General features: G+C 38.2%; 1 protein-coding gene across 3 annotated transcripts in view; it reads right to left on the bottom strand.

Annotated features, from left to right (window-relative positions):
* Positions 1–759: 759 nt before the first annotated feature.
* ARK2N (arkadia (RNF111) N-terminal like PKA signaling regulator 2N) overlaps positions 760–26,492 on the bottom strand; it is a 46,056-nt gene continuing 20,323 nt past the window's right edge. The window contains exons 3-5 of one of the 3 annotated variants that reach the window (XM_064500751.1): positions 13,250–13,432; positions 7,525–7,651; positions 760–3,759 (exon numbers count right to left, since the gene is read on the bottom strand). In XM_064500751.1, coding sequence (XP_064356821.1) covers positions 3,570–3,759; positions 7,525–7,651; positions 13,250–13,432 — 500 coding nt within the window. In that variant the 3' untranslated portion in view covers positions 760–3,569. Of the gene's footprint in view, positions 3,760–5,078; positions 5,986–7,524; positions 7,652–13,249; positions 13,433–18,810; positions 25,381–26,492 lie in introns of those variants that run through there. The other 2 variants (XM_064500753.1, XM_064500752.1) reach the window with 2 other exon arrangements.

The following is a 26,492-nucleotide window of genomic DNA, read 5'->3' as shown; positions in this document are numbered from 1 at the left end:
GGCTGAAAAGTCAACCAACTTCCCTCACATTTTCCGTCTTCATATTTAAAGTAAATGGATAAATGTCTCTCCTTTTTCACACTGCTGAGAGCCTTCTCATCCGACAAAAATATTGGAACTAAATCAAATTCCCTTCTCCACCGGACAAGCTGGAAAAGTAATTTTTTTTTGTTTTTGTTTGCAGTGGGGCACTGAGTTTAGCGTGATGCAAGTACACTTACCATCACTCTCTTCATCTGAAGCAATAAATTCCCTGGTATAGTTTGGTGGTTCCCAAAACCCTGTCCAGTGTGGCACCACCTCTTGTGGTCTGCGAGGGCCTGGCAAGTGCTTCATCCCTGGTCTACCCACCTATTTTAAATGCAGAAACAGCGGTAAGGAGGCTGTGTGGGCACCCGAAGGCGTGTTTTCCGTGTGAAGACAGTGACTGCACAGAAACCGTCTTGCTAGAAGTGCTCTGTGCAGGGTACGATGGACAGTGGCCTCACATCGCTGCCACCTGCGTGTCCACCAGCACCCCCCACCAGCACTATAATCAGAAATATTGTTCTTGCCCTGGTCTGGGAGATAAAAGCAAGCTTTTGTGGTCTGGAAATCACGTTTACATGCTAGACATTCAACATAAACACATTTCAGAAGGGAGTAACGCTCAATTTGGATAGTTGTAACCCGATCGTGGCACTTAGAAGGTTTACTTTAGAGACATGACAAATAGCAGCATATTGAAGGAAAATGGAAAAAAAATCCCAAACAAGATGATATTGTTTAAATAATACACTCTATTTTATTTTGTCTTAAAATAGTTTAACCTTTATGCTACAGACTTGTTTCAAAAAACAGAAGGTCTCATCTTGCACCAAAAATATATATATTTATATATATATAACACTCTGTTTTATTATTATTTTTTTTTCTCCAAAGACCATTAAATACTAGATGGAAAATGAGAACTAAATAATGAGTGTCAAGAATCAAATTTTGTAACTAGAGCCGCACGTTTTCAACATTTACGTTCTAAGCGATGATTTGTCTTCACTAGCGAAGATCCCAAGTTCAAACTCCAGCAACACAGGAACTGCTCAGCCACGAAGGGCTCGAGCCAATGCCCACCGAAGTCCACGGAAAGCCCCGCATCGACTCCGATGGATTCTGGATCAGGCCCCAAGTGCATTGGTTCTTAGCCATACAACGGCTAACGTTTCACTTTCCTGCTGAGAAGAGCAAAACTGTCCAGGCACCTTTTGCTCTCTTTAAAAAAACAAAACAAAACAAAAAAAACAAACAAACGAAAAATAAAACAAGAACACAGAAATATCTCTTAGCTATCCAGTGATTGTGGTTTTCAGATCACTACCCTTCCAAAATTCGTTAAGGATAAAAGAAAATATGTAGTGTTTTAAATAAAAGAAAACCTGCATCAGACTACGATACATGAATTGTTTAAACAAACACAGTGCACAATTGGAGGAAGTTTGGTTAGGATGCAGTCATTTTTTATATATACATGGAAGTCACATCATATACAAACTGAAAAGAAAAAACAGATAGTTAGTTTGCATTTCGAATGGAAGGACTACAAATGGGTCCCTGCAGCTTTCTTCAAAACCGACCTTGTCGAAAGACTTCGTGAAACAGCAAAAAGCAGCCGCACTAAATCACGGTTCAGAGTTAACTTACGGCTAGTCCACTAAAATGACGGCTGAGTCGCATGATTAGCAAACGAGGAGAAAAGACCGAGAGCCGCTACGGATATAGTGTCCCAAGAGTACAGGCTCTTCCCTGCTGCAGCGAGCACGGACTCCATTCGCTCCGCTCCCTCCCGCCCCCAAAAATAAAGAAATTGGCCACTAGAAGCACCACGTACATTTTCTGGTCATGCAATACACTTATCACAGTTCGATGTTTTAGAAAGCTTTAAACTGGAATATAAAACCCTTAACTAATTGCTCTTTAAAGTGCAGGCCTAACTTTTCTGCTTATTAAAGAAAAAGCTGTTTGTTGCTATACCGCCATAGTTATTGGGTTTTTTTTTTTTAAGCTATGTGATAACAAAATTAATCTTTTTTTTTTGCCCACAGAGAAAAAATTTGGAAATCAAATAAATTTAGAAACCAGCCAACACTAAAGCAAAACAGGACTTCTCATGTTCTGTCTGCCCCCTGTTCAGCCTTAAATGGCAAAAATCTGATGATAGTGCTGTATAAAATTTCCATTAAAAACATCTGAATACAAAGGAACATTTTAATTGCACAATAGACATTTAAAGTGAACATCATCTTGTTTTTTAGTCTTTGGTTTTTGCCTTGAGAAAGCCTCAAAATGACAGATTAAGGGCCAGGAAATTCAATATACACTAGAGGAAACCCGTGGCCACTCAGGTAAGGAGTTCCACTGATTTCAGTGTAGTAAATATGCCGGCAGAAAGCGTTCCCTGGATCACAACCTAAAAAGCAAATCCAAAACTAGGATAAGAGACATGACCTAAAGCCAGGAAAATGGTGCAGATCTAGTTTTTTTTTAAAAAAAAAAAAAAAAGATGACAAACTTAGGCCCTGATCCTGCAACATCCTTTAGGGCAGAGTTTTAAGCATTTGAATGGCCCCACTAGTTTCAGTGAACTGCCAGAGCTTAACGCTACTCATCTGCTAAAGTGCTTTGCTAGGCGGGGGCTTTACAAGTTTTTTGAGATGGTCAGTGAAGCAAATAAGCAACAAATGAAGACTTTGAGCAACACGTTTTGTTTCTCTCCCTCCCCTACCCCAGGCAAGATTGAGATATATGTAAAATTCAGATATATTTAAAACGGGAGAGGGATGCTGGGCCTTTGTATTACTTTTCTTGTGCTTTTGCAAAAATCAGCTGCTAGCAAGTCACTACTATTATAAAACTGTAACAAGCTGTGGGAAATGATCGGTGAAACACAGTAGTCACGTAGACAGAAGACTCAGCACTGAAAAGAGTGTAAACTATAAATTATATTGAAAATAAAAATCCTTTAATTAAAAGCTGTTCAGTGCATATGTTATGGGCCTTTTGTATTACAGACAGTCCCTCCTGCTGGTAACATAACCAAATCTGCTTGGGTATAAATACTCTGGGCCCAGTTTTTGGAAGTGTTGAATACCCCCAGCTCCACTGAAATCAGTGAGGACACAGCATTTCTCAAAATCACTGAGGCACACACAGCAAAACACTAACTGCTACAAACAAACCCAATATACTGATAAATTAAAAATGTTTTGAAGTTGGAGGTGAGAAAGGGTGGGAGAGCAGAACTTTATACACAGTTATTTCTTCAGATTAGCACACACAAAAAATTAGTAACTGTAGATGTGTTTTAAATTTGGAGCTATTGGGTTTTAATTCTGGGAAGAATCCTCCTTTGAGAAGGTAAAAAAAAACGGTTAAAATGATATTAAAATTATACTACATTCTTATGGAAACGAAAATCTTCGTGAGTTTGAATTTCATAATGCCAGGAATAGGGCTTCTGAAGCTGAAGCTATACCAATGGACTTCTGTGCCACAAAGGGGAGAAGGGATGGGGGCAAAAACACAGTGACACTGCATTACAGTAGATATTTGCGTCTGGTATCCTCATCCAGAGTGAGGTCTACTACTTCTGGGGGCGAAGACCAATTCTGCTGGGGAGTCACAGCTGTCCATGATTGCGTTTGCTGAGCGTTAATGTACTGTGAGCCCGAGCCATGCTTCCAGGAAGACACACTCTGAATCACACCTCCCCTAGGATGCACACACCTGCAGCAAGGCAAAAAGCAAAAAGGATTAAAGCTACTATTCACTGCAGGCACAAGACTCTCTTTTTAACCACTTTTTCTTTTTTAAACCGCTTCTGCATCTTGTTAACATGTCCCTCTCCGAAATTTCCTCGGGGCTTTTCCATTTGTAGAGTCAATAACACTTTAAAGCACCTAGTGATCTGCAAGTTCACCAATAACAAAGCTAAGGCTAAACTTAAATTTATATTGTTTGGTTTTTTCCAGTTTTTTCCAGCTTAATTTTGCCAGTGGGTGTAAAGTAACATTTCTTATGAAATGTGTGCATGGCTCCCAAGGATCTTGAAGAAGTCTGCCCCATCATGTGCAGTGCCATGCACTATTCAGAAGGTTTCCTGCTAGTAATTTTACCCACTGGACTTTAAAAAAGAGAAAAAATGAAGTGACAAAATCTTGATGAGATAGAGAAAAGATATCTTTTTTATATGGAATCAAAACCATGTTAAAATAAGGACATAATGATACTTTCAGTACAGTAATTATAAGAGCCATCTTGTAGCTACATTATTACAGCTATTATACTTCATTTTTCCTTGGCTATCTTAACCAAAAATTACAAACATATTGGGAAATGCTCACTGCATATCAGTACAGCCCCACTTCAGCAGAACATTTAAGCTTCCAGGAATTATAGTCAATGAGACTAAATCACGTATTTAAAGGTAAGCATACACTCAATCACATATTTAAAGGTAAGCATACACTCAAGTGCTTTGCTGAACTGAGGTACACGTCTACTTATCTGCACAGTAATTTTACTTGTTATATTGATAACGGATATGTAACAAGTGAGTACAAAATAACAGCAACTAGAAAAAACAAAATGAAAGAAAGATTAATTTTATTATACAATGAACTGATGACAAGAATTGACTGCAGTCTTTAAGACCGTCACTCCATTCACAGCTGGAAATCTTAAACAAGTGCTAGTAAAACTTTACATCCAGTGCTCCAAAAATGGTTTTGCTCTTGCAAGCACTGGCGGCAGCCGCAGCTGCTCCTGGCTGCATAGATAGATGAGCAGGAGACGTTTGGGTGCTGGGTCTCCTTTCCCACCTCCTTGCGATGGCACGCGTATTGCATTTCATGAACCAGCGTTTTCCACGCTGGTCAAGTGTTCCTGACATTTACATTACATTTTTTTCAATCCTAGGTGGTATAATTTAGTTTCTCCTGAACTACGTAGGTTCTGCTCATCTCTCGTCTCTGGTTGGAGACGGTTTCACGAAACAGAATGAAAAATCTCCTTCTCCAAGCTCTAATTTATCCGGGTATAAATGTCACATTTCTTTCTCAGATATGCTATTTCATTTTGGATGTGATCTTCAGAATGACTTTTCTATTACTCCTTCAGTCTTAAAATACATACTTAAAACACATACCTACAAAAAATGCATAATAAGAGACTGGAACTCTAACAAATGTAGGGATTTTTTTTAAAAACTTTCTTTTAAGAAGAAATACCTGTAAGCATAACTGACAAGAAAAGACTGTAACCAAAGTAAACTATATACGACACTTCTGTTATATATGGTCCACCATTCTGATACAGAACAGTCCTCTCAATGCTTATGCAAAGCTGATACTAACTTTTCTCCCTGAAGATGACAAAAAGTAGTCTATAAATTTCCTCATAGAAATGATACCTCGCAAAAATAAAAGCGTATATCCTCAAACAAGTCACACAAGCAGCCAAGAGCAAAACGTTCAATGAAACATTAGCTTAGGGAACATGCTTTCCAACCTGTAACTAAGGGGAAGATATCAAGTAAAGGCAATAAAACAAAAGAAAAAAAAAAAGGGAGAAACAGAGGAGGACTGTTTTATACACATGCATGATAAAAAGTCTACAGGACAAAAATCGAAACAAACTGCAAAATATGATTTGGTGTCCTAAGTAAATGCCAAGTAATATTCTAATGATGAGAAACACCACCAATTCACTAGCAATCTGAAAAACTACAAATCATAGACAAACTCAAGAGCTTCACAACTCACACCAATCCAACAACGATATGAAATATGGAGCACGGTAAAAAAAAAAAGAAAAAAAATAGCGTGAGCAAAAGAACTGAATCCAAACATCATACTAACTAAGCATGCAAAAATACTGATCAAAAACCTAAACCTTGTCCAAACGACAACCCTGTCAGAAGCCCATCAATACTTCATAACTGCAAGCCTAGACCTGCAAGAGAAATAAAATTCTAAATAGGATTCAAGCAACCAAAATGTGCAAGTATTCATCGGAACCAACAAGAATCGGTCTTTGATAGATGGCAGAGTGGTTACATGAGCAAAGGCGAGCACAACAAGGAAAGTGTGCTGCAAGAACAAAGCGTTACATGTCTTTCTTCTTTGCCGAAAAGCATGAATTATCATTTCCGCACAAACAGGTCTGAATCTACTACAACTAAATTTAAACAGCAACTGTACATTTATTTAACATTCCCACTGTTGTACATGTTAAATATTATTGAGGCAATCAGCATGGAAAGTTTTTTGTAAGGGGGACCTCCATCAGAAGGGATGCATGTATATAGTGCTGGACACACAAACTAGTGACGGAGGACAAGTCAACGGTACTCATCATTAGGACAAAGGCTGTGTAAGCACCGGGTCTGCTGGATAAATAGCCAGGAGGGCTCTTCCCTAAGGAGTCAATTTTCTTCCAAAAGAGTCAGTCATGGATTGACTTTCAGTCTTCTAAAAGTTAAGACCAAGTCTCTCTTCCTTCAGCACCTTGAAACGTCTTTTTTCACATCCAACAGGACTGGACTTAGGTCCTGCACGCCTTTTTTCCTTTCCTCAAGACAGACACGGTGAAGGAACAGTCAGAGAAAGCTCTGTTCCTTGCCCCTCAAGCCCCTTTTCCTCCTCCAAACGTCCATCAGGCAACGGACTAGTTTTAGATAGAGTTTGTGTGTTTACGGCAACAACTGTTTTTACATTATGAATTTAACTCTCCACACTATATAAAAATGCAAGTCTTGTTCAACTGTTTAATCCTACCTTAAACCACAGAAAGACCATAGACTACCGATGAGAAGAGACATCAAAACATGCCTATCTAGAATAAGAGCTGAAGCAGAGCTGGGCAGCTATCAGAATTTGAGAAACCTCTGGATTCCTTATCTACCTCCTCTTCCTTATCTACCTTCTCTTCCTTATCCCTGATTTATTCCAGGGATTTGAACTATCTTGTATCTTGAGATAAAACTAAGATTCATACAGATGTATTTTTAGGCTAAAGGTGCTATCTTATCACATTAGCCCCTGTGAAATTCATAGTATTTTTACTCCTAGGGCAACTGATTAATTAAATGAATTGGAAAGTATTTAAATGCTTAAAGTAGGTGAATATTTTGAAAGGAAACAAGAACCAACTCAAATATTTTCATTTATGTGCTTATGTATACAAATTTGGTATATGATTTCAATAATGTATATGTTTAGCCTTTTACTGTTTGATATTGAACCACAGGCTGAATCTAAATACATATGAAGATGATAATAATTCTAAAGAAAACCACTTTTTGACATTACCATGACCAGCAGAATAGGAAAAGAAGTGCAATGTTTGCTACCTTTTGTGCATCAGCCATGGAGGGATAAAAATAGTACTGAAAGCCAGCAATTTTTTTCTTTGTTAATTTTGGCAATATACATATTCTGATAAAATTAAAAAAATGCTTAAACTGGAAAAGGAAGAAAAACAAATTCATACCTGGCATGTTCCTGAACTCCAACAATCTCTACTTCGCTATCAGAAGAGGCGATATTAATTTCTTCATTGATCTGGGCATTACCAGCAGAGGTTTTGTCACTTGCAAGGAATCCTGGATCCAAATGACCTGTAGATCAGGAAAATGCATATACAGCCCACGTTTAACAGCTTAAATGACTCAGAAATCAGTTGTGAAAGGCATTTCTCAAACTAACCAAAAAAATTAAAAACCAAGATTGGAAAAGTTCATTAGATCATCCTATCCAACGCTCAATTTGCATAAGACAGTCTGATACATGATAATCACTGCATTTATCTAATCTCAATCGCTCTAGTGATGGTCTAGAGCTCAACAGCCCAACTACCGTGTCAAGAACTTCTCTGCTTTAGCTGTAATTACTCTTCCAGCTGTTGTTTTACAACAGTGCTAAGACTTAAACTGTTCCTAAACATCTTTGAAAAACAGCAATGTGACAAACTACTGTCCATAAATCAAACCCAATGATATTGTGACAAACAAAGTCTACAGGATGGATGGAAACATCACACAAACTAAGGGAAAAGAAAGTCCTGGTGTCTCAGCATCATTATTTTTCTAAACCAGAGGAAGCAAGTCAATGAAAAAACAACAAAACTATCAGTTTCTGTTACACGGTTCCACACATCTGACAGCCCAAAGCCAGCCATGTCTCCGGCGACCAAACTAAGACGCTTCTGCCAAACAAACTTTCTGCCTGCAGAATTGCTGGTACCATCTTCCAGGAAGAAGTCTTAGATGACAAAAGCCCCGTAGGTTTACGAACCGACTGCAATGTTTCAAGATCTCTAGTGCAACCCTGAATTCCCGCACCAGGAATTTACCCTAGGCCTTCTGTTCATCACTTAGTTGGCAGGTGTCTCCCAGGCACCAGAGGAGGGTGGCACAGGGAATATCGCGGTAACGTGCTCATTAGGACATACTAATGAGTCAAATGGCCTGTCACACAAAAAGACAGTTTTTGAATAAAAACTGTCTTCGAGTGACTACAAAGACTGAACAGTATGATACATTGTGCCATATCAAGATCACCAGTACAACCTCAGCCCCATCCAGCACAGATGACAAGTAAGGCTACATGGAGATCTAGGAAATTAATCGAAAATCTAGAAAATGAGCACCAATCTCAGTGCCTAGAGTACTGCTTTCCCCATCATGAAAATCAGCAGCCTAACTGGAAACTAGTCTTCGCAGGGAGAACAGGTAAGAAAACCAGATTTCTCTTATTCAGAAGGGTTCTCTTTCTAATGGAGGTAAGTAGGATATATAGATAAACTTAGGAAGCTGGTAAGTCTAACTGTTCTTTTCCAAGACGCTGAGGAGGATTTTGGTTAAGGGGATACTTGCCATTAGCACTAAATTAATTTACATTTCCTTAAGGTGAAATACGATGCTAAATAAGAGGCAGTAGCATCATATTCATGTCACACTGCTCTAATATTATTACAAGTACCCTTAGAGAATTTAAAGAATACAGGCATGACAAAGGACTGTTTTAAATTATACATGCCACGTACAAAAATATCCCATTTAGGAATTCTTCTTGAAAAATCTATTTTTCATAAGCTCTATATACAGCAGAGTTGTTCTTTTATTACAGTTACTCAATGGCTATGTAGTTAATCGGTTTGTCAGGCAACAACTCCTTTCTAAAAACTCTAAGGGAGTGTTGCAGGTTTTACTGCTAGTACTGCTAAAAAAGTACTTAATTGCAATTAATGAAGACGCATTGTGAAATATTAAATAATACTTCCACAAAAACCACAAAAATCATAAAATGATTGTTTATTTTACACAAAATAAACACTGCAACCTGTTGTCCCTCTTTAGTAGTAGTGGAGAAGCTGGGAAACCTTGAAGGAGATGAGGCTACCTTCAGAAACAACTAGCACAGCTGCATTACACAGGGGAAGAACCATTTTCAGAGCACAAAAAATTAAGTGGACATATTATACATATCTGGTCTGACTGGACACCTCCTCAAAGATGAGAGGAGGAGGAGGCAATAATGATCTACAGCATTTCGAAACTGTGAAAACATGCAGAACTGATTATACCCCCAGGGTAGAGGACAAGAGGACACAGAAAGAAGAAATTAATTCAGGAAAAGTGCCAGGAAAACGTTCTAATGACTGCTTAAATTCTTCAGAAAAGATGCAAGCAAAAAAAAGGGATAGGGACTATACCGTATGCTCACTAGTTTTGGAAAGTGAAGGCCCTTGCCACAGTATCTCAGCAGAGCTAGAAAGGGAAGGAAAGTTGTGTGCTGTAATGCACAAGGAGGAGGGCTTTCCACCTCACAAGACAAAAAAGATGTGTTAGCTGAGCTTAAAATGAGTAATAGCCAAGATGGACTTATCCTGACATTACAGTTCAGCTGAACATTTCTCAGTAAATGTCACTGACGATCAGAAAGTCCCCAAATGGGCTACATATATTTCTTAAATAGAAGCAGTTGGGCACACTTGTGAAGCATGAAAGTGCTCAAAGGCTTCGATTCAAGGGCTGGTGATGCAAACTGGGCAATTTATGTGATTACTACCCCAGTGGTCCGCATCGCCCCACTCCCAAATGTTCCTGCTGTTATAGCACCGGCAGCAAAACAGCAACAGTCCTTGGCCGCTTCCTATTTACAGCTTGCTCGCTGATTCACACAAACTGATACTGGTATCGGTCTGCCTTCGTATGCCGGCTGTTGTGACTGAAGAGCAGAGGTACCACCGCGCTGCAGCCTCTGCTAGACACGTGGTGATGCAGGGCAGAGGGGCAAAGCTGACAAGCTCTTCAGCAGCCCCAGACTGAATCCCCAGGGCTGTGAGTGAGAGCCAAAAGAGCAGTATGCTACCACAGTTTTATTACCGTTAAAGTTCAGACAACAAGAAGGAAGTCAGCAGTAGGGAAACCGAGATTAGCAAAGTAAATATTACACCGGTTGCTCAGTGTAAATCTGGATTATAGCATACAGGTTGATATGCAGTCTCTGCCCACACAAATTTCATGCCTAGTAACCTGCCTATGCTGTTATTCTCTTTGGACTACTATCTTTGGATTAGATGACACCTAGAGAAGATTTGTGTACCCTCTAACATCAGAACTTGCAAAAAAGCCCAAAACATTTGCCCATCCACAAAGATTTGACAGTGTGCCCTAGTAAGATTTTTCACTTAGATAATGCTTATGTTATTTTTTTTCCCATGTGAATACATCACTTAAAGTCTGCTAAACCAGATGCTGGTTTATGATTAAGGTGGGAACAAGATGCAAGATTTGAAAACTCTGGTTTCCATATGTGCAGTCGCAGTCAAGGTAAGGAAAGGTCAGCACTGGCACAGGTTACAGAGTCAGAAGTGTACTGAACATATGAAGCTCTGGGGCCAGATGTAGACAGGAGGAAAAAGAGATTCGTCCTTTTAGAAGATGGGACAGCCCCAACAGCAGGAAAGAATTCACTGGGACGAGCCCTCATAGGTTCAGGGATAAAGATATTTCATTAAGTTTTCTAGGTTTCTTTTACCTGACAAGCCCTTCCTTGCCAAAGGCAGACTGCTTGGATACAGGTGGAGGAAGGAAAAACGAATTCCCAACACATCCTTGTAGTCATAAGAAGAAAGTGGAAGGAAGCTTGGTAAGAAACTTTCACTTTTTATTCCTTTACATTCCTTTCTTTCTACTAAAGTACCAGACCATTAATGCTACGAAATAAAGTCAATTTCAGCTGTTCTAATAATTTAATAAATCATTTAATAAAGCATTGGGCGTGTTAGGGGTCAAATAGCTAACTGACTGTTAATTAGCTGCTATCCAGCGAGCTTGGGAAACACAGGCCAGCTTAAGAAAGACTGCAAGATTGTATCCAGCCAAAGACCATAGTGAAAATAGTATCACAGAGACTCTTACCTTCATACAATGGACTGTATAACCGTGGACTATCTCTTTTAAAGATTTACTACAGTCCCCTCTCCTTTTTTTTTTTAACGAATGTTCTTTGAGCACAGAAAGCCTCTGCCAATTAGCCCAGGTCATAACAAGAAATTTTAACTTCTAACTTCTTAAAAATAAAAAAAACCATGCTCCTAGGAGGACATTTTCACCACAGCATAAACAACGTTATTTCCGTATCTTCTCATTTTCAAAGGCTTTATCGGGATTGGTGTGGCGGACAGATGAGTGAACTTTTGCCTTAAACACTTCTTGGTCCATAAGGTGCAAGCAAACCATAACCCCGAACAAGCCGTCTGTTCCTGGTGGGAACAGGACTGAGCTGCTGCCACCCCCGAAATGGTCTCCCTGCGACCACCTGGGACACACCGAGCCTGCGCCGAACCAGGGCACGACCGGGCAGAGACTTTGGGACCTGGACTGTAAATTATTGCCGCTTAGCACAACCTCAGACCTAAATATTACTATGGGTCCAAACTACTGCGTGAAGGGTGGAGAGCTTAGACTGGAAAGTTGTAATTGCCCAGGGATTTCTCTGTTCGGGGTCCCTCTTCGGAGGCACCCAACTCGAGCTGTAACTACTGCACGCGGGTCATTACCATTTATTTATTTAATTTGCCTTGATTTGGCTCTGAACTTCTCAGTGGAAACCTTGGGTCGGACCCTGCTCGAGTTGTAATTCCTGCACGCGCATCGCTAGAACTTACGCCCAGGGTGAAGAGGACCAACGGGACGACGCTGGATCCACGGGTGGTGATCTCTCTTTCTCTTTCTCTCCCCCTCTCTCTCTCTTTCTCTCTCCTCCCCTTCGCCTTTCCCCACCTTTTCCCCCCACTTCATGGAAAATAAAGTCAAAAGGTTGTACGATATTTGACCGGTTTTAGCATCTTAATCTCATCCTTGGGATCGTAACGAAACCCTCCCAATATTGGACTGGGACAGTTGGTTAATCTGAAATCCCACATAATATTCATACTTGTTGATACAAGTCAGTAGGAAACATTCCCCCCTAACTCTCTGTATCCAAAACATAGTAGCATTTCATGTTGTTGTTTAACTCTTTCGTTAGTGAAGAGCTGCAAGTATTAGGCGGAGCTGAAAAATTTTGGAGGTATATGCGCTTTGAATCCTTCCATAATGTTTCAGCTCTTGCTTTCTTAAAACTAACTTCTTTGCTGTCTCTTGATGCTAAGCCCCAGCACCTTCTCACCCTTCATATCTGATGCTGGTATGTCCAGTCTTCTACACTATGTTAGAAATGTAGATGGCATAAGACAACGTTTGTATTTTAAAGAAATAAAAAGACAAACGAGAGGAACAAAAAAAAAAAGACAAATACACAGACAGTTGCAATAATTAAAGTGAGATTACGACCGCATTATTTATTGGTACGTTTACTAGCTGAGGGCAGGGGGATCTTAGTAACACTTTGCTCATCCTGGTATAAAATAAATAACAACACCCCCCTGCCCCGATTTCAATTCCAGATAGTAACTACAGGGAGAAGGAGCAGAAAAATAAGAAAACTGTGATGGAAAATATACATTGCAGGAATTTTTGTCAGTTCTTATCAGCTACATGATGGGATAGGTGTCGGGCATTTTTAATAAACACTCGTATTGTTTTATTGCATAATCCATACGAGGTGCTTTTAAAGCTATATAAATCACAAAAGTACTGCAAGGAAGGAAGGCGGGACACTGGCTGAGATGCTGGAACAACCACCAGAGGAGGAGAATTTAAACAAACCTGCATCAGCACTCAGTTCATCTAGCGGCCCTCTGGTCCTCCAGGTAGATCCTGAGTCTTGATTTCCTAAAGAATTATTGTGCTCTTGAACTACCGCAGCCGCCAACAGATTGTCCACATTTACCACTTCTGGGTCTGAATTTGTGTCTGATATATCATAATGAGCGACAACTGGAGGTCCATCTGCAGAAAGAAAGAAAAGCAATGGGTATTAGAAATCTGCATATCGTGAAAGACACTTTTAAAAGTACAAATAACTTGTTTTTAGGATCAATGCATCCTCCTATAGGAAGTTCTTAAGGAACTATCAATTATTAAACTTTAGTTAACGAACACAGTCTGAGATCACAGAGACATTTTAATGTTTGCATACATAGAAAAGACACATAAGAAAAACAGATGTTTAAGCTTGTCTTGTCATCGTATCAGTTATTTGGATATTATCCTTTACATTAACACATAAACGCCTCCATATCTGACAATGATACATTTACAATCCTAAAAGGATAAAGAAATTCAGTTTGAAATAAGAAATAGTTTTCTGAACTACAGGACATTAAATTTGGCAAGACAAGATACTTAACTAGAGAATTTTACAAAACTTAAGTGACAGCTCACATTACTTTAGGGTTGATTTGATGAAATTAACTTTCTGATATAACTGATCCAGTCACAATAAATTTAACATTAGACAAGTTTCCTTACAAAACATTTTCCTGTCAAGGACAGGAGAATTTTTCATAACTGCAGTGTTTTTTGGTTTTGCTTTTTTAGGATAAAGAATAACACAAGACAAAACTATAATGTGCAGTGATAAATATACTTTTAATTCTGTATGTTCACCCTATAAATCTTTGGCCACCAAACTGATGGGAGAGATTTTGTCTTACATGATTTGGATAACTATTATTGAGGAACAAAAAATGATAATTTTTGGTCTATTTTGTTAGGATGGAATATTGTCTTTGTGAGGAATGAAAATAACTTATAATTAGAAAGCATGCCAGAAACAAAAGCGGCTCAGAATAAGGTCAAATTCCAGACAAGAATTAATGTGGAAGCAAAGAGAGAACGGCTAAATATCGTAATTTCATACTGAAGCACATTTTAATCCGAATATAATGCTTCACCTAGCAACTACCGTTTACGGACGCAAGAGTGGGTGAAAAAGGCTGGAGTTCTCATGCCCCAAATGGCAGAACCGAAACGTCATTTGGGCTGAGACTTCACCCACAGAAATAAGTATCAAATGAAAAATAGTTTGGGCCAAAGCTCAGCTGCTTTGGTGGTATAACGGCATAAATCCAAAGCAGTCTCAACAACCGAATGTCTGAAGGGCTTTTTCATTATGAGATATGATATATAAAGAAGGTTATTGTTAATACAGCACACTAATAATGTCTTTAAAAAGATGGGACCTTCAGAGTTATAAAAGGATTAAAGAAAAAAGAAGAGATTCTTGAAAAACAAAAGTTTAAGGAAAGACTGGTTTCTTTCAGAAGTGTTAAATGTCCATTGCTGAAGATGAAAAGAATAGTATGAACTAGAAGCTTAGAATTTAGTTATCTGAAAAAGCAGTGTTTGTTTTGGTTTTAACTTGGTCCCTGAAACATAATTCAACACAACGTTTTAAGAAATTCCTGTTCTGTGGTTAGCAACACACTTCATGAAAGAGTGACCATATTGCTTAAGTTGTACTAAAGATTAGTTTTGCAACCAGGTATGAAGAAACTCACAAAGTATTTCAGATCAGACCTGCCTCCAAATTAACAATTTCATAAAACAATGTTATATTACAAACTTAAAACAGACCCAACAAAAATAAATGAGTAGTTAAATGTCAATGTATTAAAGACCAAACTGTTCGCAACATGAAACACTGATGATTATGACTGGAAAAGAAATCCGGATAATTAACTGAAAGACAATTTTTTGCTTTATAAAGACAATTACAAAATAATGGAATACCAAGTTTAAAATTAAGCTGGCTGATATTTGGTTAATTATTTGTGCAAGCCTATGATTAAATTACATGCAGAAGTTACAACGGGACTGAAACATGGAGGCGAATGTGTTCAGTCTCATCATCAGAGTTCAGCGTGAACATATATTATGTGAACTATAAAAATAAACAGTTGAGTGCAGAAGATACGAGGGTCAAGTACAATATTGACTGTTTGACCATTTTTACAGCAGGTTATCTAAAATTTCAGGAGCTATATACGATTCCTTCAGATTTTTGTTTCTCTCACTTCTTACTAAGATCTCCAAAAGCAGAAGCAAAAATTAATTTAGACAGACATGTCTACACAAGTAAAATGATATTTGGACAAAAGGCACTAATAGTCTCAAGTCAAAATTGTACCACTCCTACATGTATAATCATGCAAAAATGTATAATAAATGTATATACATGCAGAGTGATATTCTCATCACCTACCCATAGAAATAACTTGTGTGAAAGTCTTCATCAGTAGGAAATACAAGCATAAACTTGTTATCTGTAGCTCCACTCTTGTATCTTCCACACTTCCAAACAGCACACCTTATAACTTAGCTTAAATTTAGTATACATCAAACAGACAAAAATATTTTCAATATAATTTACATACTGTAATTATATTTGTCAGTGTAACAGCCACCAGTTTAAGGATCTGAAAAAACCAAGCTGACTACTTACAAAATATTCACAGCAGAGGTATATTTTTGCTTTTCTCAGCCTTGTCTTTCACAATCATATTTGGGAACAAAAGGCTCCCTGATACCAAGGCTATCTGTACCTATCACCAGTAAATGACCAGCTAGGCCAAGATAATGGCCACAAAACTCAAGCAAAATCCTTTGATTCTTGGCATGCATAAAAGAAGGAATAAGCAATAAATGCCTACAAAAGTAAAAGCTGTAATGCCCTCAAAAAAAAAAAAAAAAAAAAAAAGAGAAAAAACAGAAGCAACCAGGTCTCTCTGCCCAAAGGCACAGCAAAGAGTTTGTGGATACTCCAACAAAAAATACTCATTTTATCCAGATTAGCTGCCCAGGGTACACTTAGACCAGCTGAGATGTACAGTTTGGCTGTAAACAACTGTAACAAGATGAAAGTTGCAGCCAAGGCTTATCAAAAAATCCTCTAAAAATTCCCATTCCAGTGCCCTTTTCAGTGCTGCAAGGAAGGGGGAGGAGGGGTTAAATTTGGAAATAATCCTTCCCCAGCCGACTACATGATCAGCTGATGATGTGATGCAAAGGGAACGCGTGGTACCAAGAAATAAGGACAATTCACTTCAGCTAGGAAATAAAAAATGAAAAAATGCTTTCAGGTTGGAAAAGTAAAGGATTAACTAAAAACACAGTTCTAACTTTTATCAGCTGTTTTTTGGAATGGTGCTGCTCTTCCTAATAATTGACAGTAACAGGGTTTCAAAAGACAGAAAAAACAGACACCAAAACAAAACCATGACAGAATCAAAAGTCAATATAGCAGAAGTAGGAGGTTCTTTGGTCAGTAATTTAAACAAAACATTTAAGAAAAATTAAATCCTCTAAGAACCTGAGGTAGCCAAAAGATGTACACTACACTGGTGATAGGCTTTAATTCATTATTAAAGCAATAAATGCTTAAAAAAAAGACAAGGCTGAAAGTTAATAAGCACCAGCAGCAAAATATAGCTGTTGACATTTAATGTTAATGGGGAGGAAGGGAAAGACTGGGAGGATTTTTTTGAGAATTGAGTTTCCAAGAGTCCAATTGTCTCTTAATTTACAGAGTTCATCAGAACTAATTCCGCTCAAGACAACTGAAGTAAGAGCCACATGCACAGAAATCCAGGTCTATACATACGAAGTTTTAAGTTTGCAAGGTAGCAAATGCAAGAATTTCACATTTGCTAGCCCCTCGTATGCTTTTCACAGAGCCACATCTCAAAATTCAGGGACCTAAATTGCGTTATAACACATATACTTCTATTGCCCCCTAAGTCACCCTAATGGCACAAGCAAGGGGTGGTGGTGCTGCTGCAGATCAACCTTAATGTTCCAGCTGTAGGTCAAAAACGTCATCCTCTACAAAGCACCGCGACCACTGTGCTGACACGGCTGTTTATCAGTGCACCACAATATTGGGTCACTTTATCATACGAACAAAAAACATGAGCTAGCAGAAGCTGAAGGGGAATTTAGTCATTAAACCGTCATCATCTCTCTGTAGGTTTCTTCAAATTGGGCATCTAGTCTCTGCCAGGCATCTAAACTCCCTCTGTAATCAACAGACAGAGGCACTTTGGGGGGCAAGCAACCTCATCCTGGAAGAGAGGAGGAAAACTGGAGGTCTGAATGGCAGTTTATCATCAGTTTGCGTCATTTTACTACCCCCTGTAAACAGAGACGGCTCAGACAAGGCACCCCATTTTTAGAAAAGTTTAAGTTCAGCAAGCTGAATTGCAGCCTTAGGGAGGGGATTTACACCGACTGTTTTATGCACTTCACTGTATTTTCTCTACAAGTAGAAGAAAAGGACTGATGTCTCCACAAGACGATCCTGACTGAATCGATCCAAAATTCAAATCCTAATTTTGGTGGTCTCAATTGCCCTCTGGAGTGGTCAACGCCTTTCCAACCATGAGACAGGGAGCCTTATCTGGGTGTGAAAATCACCCCAAGCTTCGAAACGTACAGAACGGGTACAACAGTAATTACAGCACTTTATTCTTCTAAAAAGCTTTCCATTAGTGGCTCTCAAAGAGCTCTAAAGTGGTTATTATCCTCGTTTTGCCTGCGGGGGAAACTGAGGCAACCGCAGATTTGTGGCTTGCCAAAGGCCAACGAACAGAGGAGTCAGGCTTAACAGAGAACAAAACTTCTCTCAAATTACTGAGCTATTTTTATCTGATAAATTTTTGAGGATTAAAAAAAAGGGCGGGGGGTTAGGAATGTTTTCTTGAGCCATGCAAAACCTAAAATGGCAAAACACAGAGGCACCCAGATACTCATAAGCTTAAACAGACACAAGGTCTTCTGGTCTCACCCCCAGGTACCAATTCTGGATCTTCTTTATGAATATACGTATTACTTTGTTTTATCTGAGCCTCAATACTCTAAATTAAACTGCATTTGTTAAAATACTGAGATATTTTAGAAGAATAAGAGATCCAACAATTCCCTCATTTACACTTGGCACTTAAATTTAGGAGCTAAATCCATTTATTTTAAAATTAGGCAAGCCATGGAATGGACTTTTATAATTATATAAATTCTAAGATCAGGTGATCACTACAGTAACTAAAGAAAGCATATTGTGTGCCAAAACCTGAGACCTAGAGGATTGCATCCTAAGTGATTTGCCAGAATACTTTTACAGTAAACGTATCAGTAACTTTGATCCAAACAGAACAGCTTCACATTTAAGACTACAAGCTGACATGACAGCTTATGTTTTAGATAAGCAATACAAACCTGGTATTATTAAGACAACATCCAGGGCTATAGTTTCATAAAGCATGTGCAGTTCAAGTGGCATAAACTAGCTAAACTCCAAACCAAGTCCAAAAAAAAGGTGAGGGAAAAAATTTTTGCTTTTATATATTGTTTAGTAACATGAAACACTTTATTACTATTTATATTTATTTATTTATTCCAGGTTACAGTAGTTACATTTCAAAATTTACAGGGTTAGGCAAAGGATACACTGTAAATACAATAAAAACCATAGTAGTGTAACAACATTCTCCCTAAAATCATAAAGTGAACAAAAAAATTACTGATGAAATCCATGTTCCTCATATTTTCCTTCATTTCACACAGTAAAGTTTTTTTCTTTAATGGTAATAATAAAATCAAAATGACATGATTAAATGAGTATCTGTTCTCAGACTGGATCATTTTTAATATATCACACCAAAAGAGATCTCAAAAAATTCAAGTCTTGCTGCTCAACATTCATTCTTTCAGGCTTTTTGATGACTAGATGGAAAATATCTTGGATTTGATTCACCGAATTATATACAAACACCCAGTAGCGTTACTTTTGTTGTGCGTTAAGCAAAGGCACGTGGCACATGGGTGCGTGCTTCATATTTGATGTTTAACATATCATTTATTTTGCCACCCAATGACTGATTAAGTGTAGAAGCAGGCATATAAGCCAGGTCTCTACCCCACAGCTTTGCTTGCAGGGGGTTTTTGAAAACACTCACGTCCTACTCTTAAAAAGCTCTGCTAGCCAAAAAACCCCGATGTAGATACAAGTCACGATGGCCAAAGGCAGGCAAGCACATGCACGTGGCCCTCCAGGAGCCACCACCGGCTTGGTGGTGCACCTTCCCAGGGAAGGACCGCTGCGGACACAGCGCACAACTTCCACGGGCCGGACTAGCCCTCTGCTGCATCCGTCTGAGACTAAGCACAGCACCCAAAATCTTTTCTTTTTAAAAAAAAAAAAAAAAATGCTTTTTTTTTCCCCACGTGCCTTCATTTCGCTGATCTAACACCATATGAGACCGAGAACATTGGTGGGAAAGGCAGGTTTCCAGCATCACGTTTTGCAAGGTACCGTCCATCGTTATCAACCAGCCTGAATATTTAGCTTCTACAGTACAAATTATACAGCGCAATTGCTCAAAAACTTTCAAAGGTAACCGCAGCCGTCACAGCACAGACCTCGGTTATCTTGATTCGAAATCACACGCCTACTCGGCGGGCCTCATCTACGCCCGCTAACCAGGCAGAGACTCCCGCTAAAGTCAACCGGTGTATTCCCTGAAAAGCAGGCTACGCTCCGTTTGGAAGAGGAGCTGAAACGCTAGCCCCATTGAAACGAGCAGAAATTCTCTACTGGTTTTAATGGGGCTAAGATTTAACTTCTAATGCCCTTGAAATATTATTTAAAAAAATAATAAATTTACAGCATGGGATACAGGAAGAGAAAAAAATATATTAACAAGAAAAATCGCTGATAATAAATATGGTTTAATTTGTAAAATAACTGCCAAATATAATCCCAGTTTATTTAAGTTAAGATTGGCCCTCCATTCTTAACCTCAGCAGCTCTGACAAAATTCCCTAAGAATCCTGCAAAAACACTAAAGCACATTGCGAACCTGAAATATTTGAGATGTGGATTTCTGCCTGAATTATATTGTCCTAACACTGTTACGAGTAACACTTGAAGATCAGTATAACTGAAAGGTCTGAGAACTTTTTTTCCTTTTTGTCCTCTCAGTGGATTTATTTTTTGCAATAGAAACACTGAAGAGTTTTGCTATCTTTGCTTGAGCGAATTTTTGTTGTATACTTGAAATAAAAAAAAAAAAACACAATTTTTTGGCAATGAAACCTAAAAGGACACACATTTTGTTAGAGGCATGCAAAGTAAAACCCCTAGCCCTCAGATAAAATGCAACTAAAGGGAGGGAAGTGGCCCAAATACAGCCATCTCCGAGCCTGTGATCGTACTGCACCTGAAAGCCCGAGAGCCTTCTAGGGATTTCTGCACAGGGTCCAACCCTAGGAGCAGATCATTTACATGTTCATTTACTGACTTGTCAGTGTAACACGGATCCTTAGTGACACTTAAAGTTAGCTTTCTATAAAAACTTCTGTTTCATTTGCACTTGTAAAAAAATATTAATGAAGTAGCTATGTTTCACCTGCAACTAAATCCTGAATCTGCACTCACGAGTGTTCTGTTACTCCCATGCATGAACGTCTGCCATGCTTAAAAACCCCTAATTCGGTATTAAAAATGCCAACGTATAAAATTGAAGAGGCCAGACCATCAGTTGGTTTTAAACTGGCACCACCAACGCTGGAATTATGCCAGTTTACACCAGCTGATTATCTGACAGTGCATTTATTCTTTCATGGAAAACCGTAAGATCACAAATAAATTTTTTAAGAAACTAGAATGCTTCTTTACTCCCTTCTGAAATATAAAACATAGGGTCATTGGAGAAACTCTGAATTATCACCTATGATCCTACACATCTGCTTAAAACTCCTGTTGATTTCTCTCAGCCTAAATTTGGTGTTTTTGAAGTAACACGTTGACATCTGAACATACAAATACATTCAAAATTATAGCTCCAGGTTGAAGAGTAGAAGAGTTTCCCTCTGATACCTTTAAACAAGGCCAAACTATTTTAATGTAGTAGTTAATGGATGAGATTAAAATTTATGTTAAAATCTCAGTGGAAGAAATTTTAACTCCCTGAAAGTTTCTAGTCAAAGCCTTTTGAAAATAAGAGCTTATAATGGAAATCACGACAAACTTAACTACAGTCATATAGTATAGCAAAAATATTTCCAGTTTTCCAAGGAAAAAAAAAATCTGAAACTGGATTACGCATCAGGAATCCAGAAGTCTGTTTTGTTGGAGAGATGCCAAATGCTGCTGCACACACATTTTAAATACAGACTCATCACGAGTATCAGTAGATGAAGGTCAGCTTCCTGCAATAGGCTGCATCTTTTCAATGCATAAAGCAAAGCAAGAAGACAGATGCTTCTGTTTAATTGCACATCCTGCCAATTCTGCAATCATCTCCATCAAGTATGTCATGGTACACCTAAACAACACCAAGGAAGGGTCCCCTCTCCTCTCCCAGGAGGAGAAACGTACTTCTTCACACAAAAAACAAGCTAATGGAGCAGATACTCAACTGTATAAGCCAACATCTGCTTTCACTTCGAAGGAGCTGACTTATGACAGCTGACGATCTTGCTCCATGTTTGAAGCAAATGAAAAGATTGACCAAACAAAACAATATTTACCATTTACAAAACCATTTACAACCACTGCTCTTGCACAGGTATTCTTAATACTATCTAGCTTTCATGGGGAAGTTAAGTTAAAATTATATCTAATACAAACCATATCCTCCTCAGGCTTCTGGATGCCTTTGACTTATTTTACCCTGGAAAGAGCACAGTTTAAAAATTTGTATGTTCAACTGCTATAATTTGCTGCTTGTTCTTTCCCATTCACTGTTGTTTGCATGGAAAAAAAACAATTAGCGATAATGGCTAGGTTTTTATTGTTGCCTATAGTAACCAAATCCAAATTTGTATCCATTAATATGCTTAAGGATCAGCTTCAGTTTTTTAAAAAGTTACCTAACCAAGATACTGAAGGTTGGCAAAAATTTCCCTGCCTACATCCCTAATGCAGTTATCCATTGTTATCCACTATTATCCATTTATGAGATCAGTACATAAAAGTCTTTATAAGTCTGAGAGAAAAATAAATTCAACTGATCTCCTTACACAGTTCATTTTAAAATACCTAATTGCTCCATAGACACTATTTTATAGAAATCGTTAAGGGCATGCTTACAGACATACTGAGTTAAGTGACTCCTACACATTAAAAAAAACAGTCACCACAAAAAGCCGCTTCTGCATGCATGGGAAGACATGTAAAGCTGTCATGCTTTAAAATACGCTGCTCTTATTATCATCATAAAGGTATACATATCAAATCTATGAACACCAGAAGGATTCAGTATGTTTTAAATCAACAGTTAATCTTCCCTGAAGGAGCTCAGCTTTTAAACAGGTGAGGACGAGTTTATTAAATCGCAATCAAACACAAAATAACTCCTTTAAAGTTTGCCTATAGTTAAAAATGCAAACATAATTTCAGATGAGGGAGTTTCTTACAAGTTCATATCAAAATCTTTGTATCAAAATTATGCATGAAGGTGATCTGTAAAGAATTTGCGTACTTAAAAATTATCCCCTGCATAGTCTTTCCAACAGTTACTCTGAAAATAATACAGCTCTCTAACCTCATTTTTTTTAATGAAGGCATCATATACTAAAAAAAAAAAAAAAAAAAAATTGTCTGGGCCAAGAAGAATATTAACACACCAATGTTAGTATTAAACTAAGAATAAAAAGCATTTCTTGAGTTCCCATTACAGGTTTGATCCAAAATCCATGTATATTGATGGAAAAACGCCCACTGACTTGAGAGGGTGGGGGGTGGAAATCAGGCCTACAGAAGATAAAGTGATATTTCCACCAAATTTATTTTACACTAAAATGATTTGAAAAAAACCAGAAGTGACTGTGGTGTAAAAAACAAAACTTCAGAGCCAAGAGAGACCTACAACGTTCTTTTTACTTAAATTATGTCTATGCAAAAAACTTATAATTTCCGTTATTATATTTTGATTTTATTTGCATTAGAAACTTTTAATAAATTCTAACTGATGATAAATATACATTTTTGGTAGCTATGGAGAATTTACTTCACATGAAGAAAGGCCTTCCTAGAGAGGTGACCAAAAATCCCTGTGTGTGCTGATAATAGAAGAATTAAATAGGTATTTCTAATATACAGTTTAAATTAATCCTACTTTAAACATCACAGTTTCAAGCCTGCCTATGCAAGATAACTATCAGTATAAAAAACTCCACACAATAGCAGTTATTGTATTATTTAAATGAAACTAATGTTCCAGCATTCCCAATCACAAGTAAATAACCATCTCAGTGGCTCTCAAAGGTGATGCAGAAGCTCTTGCTGTCTTATCCAGACCAGCAAACCGTATCTTCAGACCACCACAACGTTTACTAATCTGACTGTTAAGCCTCGTATTTTAAATTCCTGTGCCAAGACTCGATTCATCCACCGACAGCCGCTTACCTCAGGACTGACGCTACTATTTTTATTCCAGCATGAAAGATGCAGTTTGATCGTATATACATTGGAAAGCAGCAACGTCTTGTGTGCACAGGTCATGCAGGCACACACGCATACTTTGGGCGTGATTCATCTCGCCCAACTTTAGCTGAAAGTTATCTATTCTAAACTGTTTATACAGGGAGTTTAGACAACTAATGGGAGAGAAAGACATTGCCAGGAGGTATCTTTGTAGGTGCTTATCTCTTTCCCTTGACTCAGAAGGAGCTCAGCAGAAGAGCAAACCAGGCACCTAAAATTAGAGGATATGATTTTCACCCAAGGTGAATACATACGTATGTATGTATTTGGGTATCTGTGCACACAATGTAATACAGCCGCTTCCCCTAAATACGCCATATGCAACACAGCAGTGACATTAATAAAAGCTCTGGACAGAAAATGAACTACTAAATGGGAGATGAAAAATAATTGTGCACATTTGTTATATTGTTATAAGCTTATTCATGATTTCTGCCTTAAAAGGAAGAAGAAAAACTAATGTGTGTCATGTTCAAGTTGTAAAACTCGGGAATGAACAGATAGCTAAGGAAATGTTATGGGTCTGCTTCTAATCTCATTCTCTATGGTACTTTACATCTTTAAATATAAAGCTTATTTCATTATATAAATGCTTTAACATGCAAAAAGAGCATTTGGATGAATACTCTGAATGTTCCTATTGTAACAAACATAGCTCTACTGATCCCAGGGTTTCTAAACAAGGATTCTAAGTTATATTTTCCCAAGTTTGGTGAGGAAAGCTTAGGGTGGTTTTTTTGTTAAGAGCATCTGTATGTGTGTGCTGGCACATGCACATGGGTGTACTGTGGTTTTTTTTAAACTACATATACATTCTCTATAAATAAAAAAATGATACCATGGTAATAAAACCCAAAAGAGAAAAACAAAACAAACATATACGAAGAGAGAAGCAAACCTTGTTTATAGCATAATCCAAAGTAACATCAAGTTTGTAAAGATAATTTGTTTTAAGTTTGTGATTGATTCAAATCATGCTCTGCAATATTCCCATTTTCCGGAAAGATGGGTGGAAAATTGTTATTAAAAGTCGCCGGAAACTCTAGTGTAGCATCAACATTTTGATAGCCCACGTAAGAATTAAACGACTGCTGCGGAAGTACTTGGCTATCAGGCATCTGCATGAATGCCCCTGACTGCGTGGTAGGGGGGATTCTTTGGCCAACTAGTTGCATTTTAGGCTCCCTGGGCTCCAGTTGTTGCTTGCTTTCTTCATCCGTGTCAAGACGGGTTAGCTTTTCTATCCACATGCGAAATTTCTCCTCTGTCTGCCTCTGCATCTCGGCAAAGCAGTTCATGGCCTCTTCCAGGACATTGCCTATGCAGTTCCTATCCCACACGGTGCCCCTGTCAAGCAATCCTGGAATTTCCCTGGTCGCTCCTCCAGATCCCCCAGCACGACTGAAGCCAGCTTTAAAGACATTGAGGCCATTTGATAAGACATCATTAAGTAAGAACATAATACTGTTTATTAAGGCATGTTAACTCAGGAAAACAAACTTTTCTAATTGCGTCCCTTGGGTATGACACTGGGGGAGGAATTAGCAAACACCGAATTAACCAACAGCATTAACTTCCAGGAAAAAAAAAAGAAACATTTAACACCCATTGAGGTTATACTAGAAATTTTGGCTTCAAAATTGTTTTTTATTCTAGAATTATCAGACAATTCTGTCACAAAGGTCTCATTTGTTTTATAAACCTAGTTAGTCCAATTCCCTTGCAATTTTAGATACTTTTACTTGAATTCAAACCCAAAACATCATACAATGACAAGAAGCTTACTTCTGTTAAGTTGCAGTCCAAACTACTATCATTTAATTGATAAGCCTAAATAATTATACATTTTACTTAGATATTTTAACTCTTTTATGATGGACTGATAAGCACACACAAATTGCACACAAGAAAACAGAGATGAAGACTGATATAGTGATTGCAGCGTTTCAAGAAGCCAAGCCCAAACCTTACCACTCTTGGTTTAATTTTGGAAGAACATACTAAACACCAACGAAGAGAATATACAGCACAAACATATATACGCACAAACACAAAAAGATAGGTAAAATACTAGGCAGATACATGAGGGGGAAACAACTTCTGTTCATTCTGATAGGAAGACATAGCTGTATCACAGGAGGAATCCACGTAACACTTAAGTGTGACCAGTAGCAAACCCCTCATCCACTAGAATTGCACCCCTAATCTCAAAATGAACTGACTGGCTGTGCGTTATTTCTAGCACTATTTCATCTAGCCAGCGCAGAAACCAGCCTGGGTCTAGTTAGGAGGAAACTGTTCTCCTTGCATGCATCAGAAAGATGATTAAGCGACTGGTGTTGGGATTATCAGGAACAATTCTAGCAGACAAGGAAAGAAGGCCATCCTAATTACTTTGGTGTATATATCAACAAGAAAAGGCAGTGGTATCTATATTGAGTTTAGAGTTCACTCAGGAATCCTCTATGAGGGGAAAAAATACTAAGCTCTATACCTTCTCTGAGGAATAATAAATAATACGCA

Source organism: Dromaius novaehollandiae, chromosome W, assembly GCF_036370855.1.
Source record: "Dromaius novaehollandiae isolate bDroNov1 chromosome W, bDroNov1.hap1, whole genome shotgun sequence".
NCBI lineage: Eukaryota > Metazoa > Chordata > Aves > Casuariiformes > Dromaiidae > Dromaius > Dromaius novaehollandiae.
This window is presented reverse-complemented; position numbering and strand designations above follow the sequence as displayed.